Below are 7,450 nucleotides of genomic sequence, written 5' to 3' on the forward strand. Positions count from 1 at the left end.
TTCACATCATTAATTATATCACATAATTTTCACAAATGTTATCATGATATAGATTATGGCGACAAATTTCTTTTTATCCAACAGCCTTTCAATAAAAATAACCAAAGTCTTAACAAAACACTTTATTTAATATATGGAGAGAAGGAAATATAATGAAAGGTATGCCAAAAAAATTAAACAATAGGTAGGTAACCAATTAAAAAGATATAAAATTTTTATGTATTTAATTATTAAAAATATTTAATAAAAACTTCACTACAAATATTGAAAGAAAGAAGAGATATAAAAGTTAATTAAAGGAAAGAATAGCCGTGTGATGTGTAGTGGCGTAGGGAGAAAGTATGCCACAATAACCCACGAGACCATTAATAAACACTGAAGAATGCACGTTAGGAGCTGCACCACACCACAAGTCTTCTCATGGAATTCAGCGTTTTATTCAAACTTCCCTCATACCCGCGCACTAACCCCAAGTATCCGTTTATTTAAAACTATTAAACAAATACATAAAAAGTATTAATTAATCTTAGGTTTTGCATTCACTCGCCACTCCAATTTTCTATTCTCTTTCTTTCTTGTAAGAAAAGAGAACCACCCAACTAAGAGGGTGTGTGACCGTTTTCAAAAAAGTAAGAGAGAGAAACAACTGAAAAACAAAAACAACCAAGTAACTCAGACACTCACAGATCAACATTAGTACTTTGGTCCAAAAAGACTCATTTCACTCTCCACACTGCTCCTCATACCACTCTCTCTACTATCTCTGCTTCCTGCTATCAGTTTTCCTCTTTATCCAATAATACGTATCACAAATCCAAACGTAGTTGTATTTGAGGTATTTGTCAATTTGACCCTTTCTTTTACTCATTTGGGTATGTTCCAAGTTCATCAATTTGTTTAGATCCCCCACCATTTCTGGGTTATTTGTTGCATGCCAGTACTCCATGAAATAAATAGGTAGTTGGTACTTTGTTGGGTTTGGATAAAAATAAGATTTTGATCCAATCCCATATACCCCTTTTAAGTATTTTTCATTACCCATTATCTATCTCTCTTTTTCGTCTAGCTCTGGCTCTCTAATTTTAACATTGGATTGTGTTTTCCTGTTTTGTTCTGCCTTGATCAATGATGATAATAGCAATTTTATTTTCCCTTTTTCAATTGAATACCTTTTCGTGAGGGCTTTTGGGAATGTGATTTTTTCTTATTAAGGTGTAAAGGTGGATATGAAAGAGAAGGGAGAAGTGATGGTTTCGCTTTTTCTTTCTCTTTTCTTTTTCAATTTTTTTGCAAAACATAAAAGCTTCTAATTATAAAGCTTTGTCTTCAGCATGCAAGTTGGCCGGTTCAGGCAAAAGAAGGAGCGTCAAGAAGAGAGGGACGCCGATAGAATAATCAGCACTCTCTGAGATAAATGATGCCGCAAGATTTGAAGCAGCATCATAATGAAGAGTCCACGAAGAAGGAGCACAGTGAAGAATCTAAAAAGAAGGAGCACAATGAAGAATCTAAAAAGAAGGAGCGTCACATTGTGACTTGGACTCAAGAGGTGTTTCTTTCTCTCTTTAGCTGTCTACATTTATTTTAATTGTTCTGTTTACTTGCCAATATATATCATTTAGTTAGTTCTAATAATGGATAAGAGAGTTTTTCAGGAGGATGATATACTAAGGGAGCAGATTGGTATTCATGGAACTGAAAAGTACTCATTCTTCTTTACTAATTCTTCTTTTTGTGATACACTACTTTTTCCTTCGTTGACGAGTGACATTAAAGGGCTTTGTATTGCAATTAATTATATGCAGTTGGGCAATTATTGCATCTAAGTTTAAAGATAAAACGACAAGACAGTGCAGAAGAAGGTGACTCTTTTCAATTGTCTACAGTTTCTTAATTTTGATGTTCACTGATTCAAGAGATCTGTTGGGTTCTTTGTTACTACTATTCTGATCCTTCTATTACTAATCACATTTCAGATGGTACACATACTTGAATTCTGATTTCAAGAAAGGTGGATGGTCAGCTGAGGAAGACATGCTCTTATGTGAGGTAATGATGGTCTCTGTGTACAGTGGGAATTAACAAGCTTATTTTATGATGAAGCATATGGACATTTAAAAAATTGGAGTTCATGTTTTCCCTCTTGTTGGAGATGTTGAATAGTAGTATGATTAAATTAAAAGATACAAGTGAGAGACAATTCTTAACTTGCAAGTTAAATTTGTAAAGTTGAATTAGGCCTAAAACCCAAATTTAAAATGATGCCAGAGTTTATCCTATCATGTTGTTGAGTTTATCAGGCCACTTGCTATTGAGCTATTGTTGGACTATCCTCAAAGTCTTGCAAACTTCACAGTCAAGATATCTAGTCTTCAATGTTAGGGAGTGTGGTGGAGATTCACATTGACCAATAACATGACCAAGTTTTGTTTATAACTGGGTAGATTTCCATTTACAAGTTGGTTTTATAGGAGTGAGTTATGTCCAAAGCCACATTGTAAGACTTTTTTGTCGTCATTGGCCAGAAGACAATCTATTGATGAACTTAAGCACCGAGAATCAACCTAGCCTACTGTCAGAAGTTGGTTACAACCAAATCAACCAAGATCTCATATGTATATATGCATACTTTCGCAGATAACATCAACTAAACTTCACTACACATGAATAAATGAGGCATTTGTGATCATATTTCTTGCCATTTTCTCTGTAGGCTCAAAAAATATTTGGTAACAGATGGACAGAAATAGCAAAGGTGGTTTCAGGCAGGTAACCAAAAGTTGATTCTTTTCTTCTTGAGTGCATGCGAAAATATGATAGCCATTTTATTAATGGTTAATATATAATGCAATGCTTCCTGTACAGAACGGATAATGCTGTGAAAAACCGTTTCTCCACACTCTGCCGAAAGAAAGAAAAATATGCAGCATTAGCAAAAGAGAACAGTACTTCATACATCAATTCAAATAACAAGAGAATTATGTTCCAACAGTATAATAATGTGGATACAACAGCTGAATCTGGAGTACCTATTAAAAAGATGAGGTACTGTATACTCTATTTATCAAAATACTCAAATTGTACTTAGACAAGTGTTAACATGTTATCCTATGGCTATATAGGAGGGCCCATATCCCTGATGATGCAGAAAAGAGCAAATTTGGAGACCGATCACATTTACGAAATGGAACTCCAATAAATCAACAGCAAAGAGCACCATTGGCAGTATTAGCTGAAAACTCTCATAATTCAAACAACTTGCCAGATCAGCGGCATGATTGCAATCCCAAGTTTAATTCTGGTAGTTATCTTTGGAACTTGATTCATGAATAGTAAAACTTGAACAGAAAACATGATATAATTAATATATTCAGCAAACAAAACTTCGGCCATCCTCTCATTGTAAGATGGTTTATCATGCTTCTGCAGCCCAAGATGACCAGATTCAAGGAACATTTCTCAAAAGGGATGACCCAAAGAGAAGTGTGTTGATAGAACAGGCAGAGTTACTAAGTTCACTAGCTCTAAAAGTTGATACCGAAAACGTGGACCAAAGGCTTGAACACACTTGGAAGGTGAGGCTTTATAACTTCTTCTAAACTTGCTTAAGTCTTGAATATTGAACACTTTTTATTCTTCTTTAGAAAATGAACTACTTTTTGTGATGAGTAAAGCCCTAAAAGTGCCAGTTATATCCTTCTAAGTTAGCATCAACAAGATGCAACTTGTCGTGCTAGCCTATTTACAAAAAAAAGAAATTGAAAGTCGTTTGACATGTATCTTTGTTTCGTTCTATAGCACCCTGGTAAGCATTAAAAGCTAATTGAAAAGGTTTAGGCATTGCTTGCTCCTATAGTTTCTTGACTAAAATATTTGCAATTTATGTTATGAATCTGAAGCATTTATTTACAGGAAAACATGAATCAAATCAGTTGTTAATCTTCCCAACGAGAACTCTGAAATAGTTTCATAGATCACTTTGCTAGCGTGTATTCAAGTATTGGAAAATCAGCTTGATTTTATGATACCAATCACGAGCTGATATGTCTTTTCACTTGACCATATAAATTTGATAAATCTTATTCTTTTACACAGTGTGTATTCATCTAACACTTGTTTGAATTGATGGCAGATTCTTCAAGAGTTTCTGAACCGAAACAAAGAATCAGACATCCCTTGTCACAAGATTCCAGATTTACAGCTTGTAGATAAAGATATTAAGGACTTGAAAAGCGGTAATGAGGAAGGCCAGGCTTGTTGGAGGTACATTAAGATCTTTAAAGCTATTGCTTCACCTGTGGCCTGTGCGAAATGTCTAATAGTTTCTGAATACGTTCTAGGCAAGTGGAAAAATACGAAGATTCTCCAGGCAGTTCTGGATACAGTACAGAATCAACTTTCCTCGGTCAGTCAGCCGGTGATAATTCAGAGCACACATTACATCAAGATATTGGAACTGAAATGAAGTCTGAACAAGTTGGAGATGAAAAAGGAGTAGGCAGAGATGATAAAGGGGTTCTTTGTACTGCAAATGTTGATCAAGGTAAATAAATGGAAAGGATTGTTAATAAAATTTCAGTTTAGTAACAATTAACCACATATATGATAGATTATGTTCAAAGAGTTGATGAATAACCAGATAATAACTTAACCTCTTAAGTGTTTAGTTATTCCGGAGCTGGAAATTATATGAAGGCTTAGTTTTATATATTTTCTAAAATAAAATGCTTTTTTCAATATGCTAATACTGTAAATGGTAAGTGTTAATGTTATGTGTATTCTAGCAGAGATACTGCCATATTGTGAGGAACAGATAAACAGTGATGGGATTGTTTCTACCTCATCAAGATTGGAGTTCAGCTCCCCTATTCAAGTAACCCCTCTGTTCAGATCCTTGGCAGCAGGAATTCCCAGCCCACAATTTTCTGAAAGTGTAAGTCATCCGTGTGCTTTGGCATTGAACAATTTCAAGGCCAACAGAAAGATTATATCATTAATGGAGATAACTAGCATGATTATATATTACTAGTAATATGACATTAGGTAGGCAAACGAGGGAGCTTTTTAACTTAATGGCAGAGCTTGTTGAGCTGGGGAATTTTTGGGGGGAAGCTTATCAATGCACAGGTGACATGTTAAAGCGGTGAACGAAGTTGTTATATCTAGAAACTTAACATGATTAGTTGTTGGATTAATGGAATCGTTTCTTTTAATCTATCAATAATAAATAAAATAATGCTAGCATTTTATTTTTCATCCTCAATACTCGGAAGATGAAACCGTAGACACCTTAACTCAAGTGTTCCTAATATCATCTATTGCTACTTCTAAGTCCATTCAGGTTTAGATGAGCTGGGCTTTTGAAATGTTTAGGCAATCCCTACCTACAATTGTTGATGCTGGTAAAAGAGAGATAAATCAAGTATTTGGGTGGCATATAATGTGCTGGTAAAACTTATACAACTTATGTGTATATGGCATGGGGTTTTCTAAGAGAAGTTTGGATATTTTGGCATACAGACTTATACACATAATGATGTAACTGTAGGGTTTGTTTGGATAAAATTTTCCATAAACACTTGTAGGAGAAGAAAATGAGAAGGAAAGACAAACCGTAGAAAGCAAAATTAGTTTATATGAGTTAAAAATAATCTTTTTAGAGAAATCATCTGTTTGTCCTTATGGTATTGCTCATAGAAGTTAGAAGTGTTTCTGGAAAAGTTTATCCAATCAAACGCATACTAGTATATATTGGTGCTAGAAGTTAGGAGCTATTTTCTTGCAAATAACATTGAATTATTTGTCAAGATTAGTGGAAGCTGCTGTTGGGGTTTTTCTTTCACACATACATAGTTTTTCGTTGTTAATAGCACTTGTCTCTTTTTCTTCAAGTAATAGAATATATCGAAGCTTGACACTGAAGACTAACCTTTATTTTTACACTTGTTCTTTCAGGAAAGGAACTTCCTAAGGAAAACTCTAGGAGTGGAATCTCCATCCATCAACCCAAGTGCCGACTCATCTCAACCGCCACCTTGCAAAAGAGCCCTACTACCAAGTCTATGAACCATCTGAGATACAAATATTGATCCGTTTTGAATCCTACTTTCTCATCTGGAGAAAAATTACAGTTTCACTCTGCCTAAAGTTTTGAAAGGCATATGCTGCTCCCCAAGAATGTTATGATACATTCTTGCCGCCACCAACATATCTAACATCTCAAAAGTTACCTTTTTGAAACTTGCACATAAAATTGGATTGCTTAGTGTGTCATTCTTTGGTTTGTTTTTGTTTTGATATTGTTCTGGGTTTGTTTTTCTCCAATCCAGCAATCAGCATTTTGTCCGAATTCTGTACAGAGCTTGCTGTGTAATCAGTAGCATCCTGATTCCTGAGTGTGTATGAATACATTAGCATAGATAGAAGAGAGAGAAGAAACTTAACAGTGGGAACTTGGATTCTAATTTGTTGTTTGGAGTGTGCATAGGTTATTTAATAAATATTTTTCCCTTTTGCTTCTGATGATGTACTGAAACATAATCATAAGTGAGTGGAAATGCATTTTGGTTTGGTGTGCAAATACTGTTTCTGTTAGAATTCTCCAAACTAAGAATTTAGCACATTGACTTTCCTACCATCATATTCCAGGTAAACAAAAGAAAATGGTAAAGACAAATACCAGGAAGCATCATGAAAACAGAACAAGAAATGGAGAAAGCATACCTTTCTCTTTGATATGGTTTGTCATATAGTTACAGAATCAATTTGATGGAGGCAAAGCATACCTTTCTCTTTGATATGATTTGTTTGCCATGGAGCATGGTCTTGTGCTGCTGTGTGGAAAAATGATTCTACATTCACTGTTTTCTTATATTTAGCTACTAGGATAACAAGTTAATGGTTGGTGATGGTATACAGTAGCTGATAATGATGACAAGGCTAAAGCAGTTGGTAAAAGGAGAGAGGGAACGACCTACAAAATAAAGTGCATACCTTTGTTGTTAACTTTGGCCACCAAATACTCACTTTGACTCATTTAGATATTTTGGTCATCATTCATTTGAACCCTACTTTAGTCTTTTGAATCCAAAAAATCTCAAGATGGAAGATGAACTAAGGTTTTTTCTGGAAACTTACTTCTGTAAGTAAGCTTGATTTGAAAAACAGTTTATGATTAACAATAGAATAATAATAGTGTACCCAACAAGACCCAGAAACTTTATAATTTCTAATTCTTTACTTTTGTTCTTTACACCCCACTTATTGCAGCAATCATTGCTATTGAAATTTGAGCTTCCAGATCTGAAAGAAGAGTAAATCACATTCAAACTACAATCTTCATTTGAACAAAATCACGTTCAAATATTTAGCAGGGTTTCTTTAGCATTTATGTGACAAAAAAGAGAGCATACAAATAAATAGTGTATGCAGAATACAGTTTTGGCTCTGG

At 34.6% G+C, this 7,450-nt stretch overlaps 1 protein-coding gene across 1 annotated transcript; it reads left to right on the top strand.

Annotated features, from left to right (window-relative positions):
• Positions 1-551: 551 nt before the first annotated feature.
• LOC114175283 (transcription factor MYB124-like) lies at positions 552-6,580 on the top strand. Its single transcript, XM_028060063.1, has 13 exons — positions 552-835; positions 1,331-1,549; positions 1,656-1,702; positions 1,806-1,862; positions 1,977-2,049; positions 2,714-2,769; positions 2,866-3,045; positions 3,123-3,301; positions 3,430-3,575; positions 4,133-4,263; positions 4,341-4,543; positions 4,788-4,933; positions 5,956-6,580. Exons 2-13 carry the CDS (start codon positions 1,415-1,417, stop codon positions 6,064-6,066), a joined length of 1,464 nt encoding a protein of 487 aa, XP_027915864.1. The 5' UTR covers positions 552-835; positions 1,331-1,414; the 3' UTR covers positions 6,067-6,580.
• The last annotated feature ends 870 nt before the right edge of the window (positions 6,581-7,450 follow it).

Source organism: Vigna unguiculata, chromosome 3 (genome assembly GCF_037176805.1).
Source record: "Vigna unguiculata cultivar grain cowpea cultivar isolate G323 ecotype 2 chromosome 3, ASM3717680v1, whole genome shotgun sequence".
NCBI classification, from domain to species: Eukaryota; Viridiplantae; Streptophyta; class Magnoliopsida; order Fabales; family Fabaceae; genus Vigna; species Vigna unguiculata.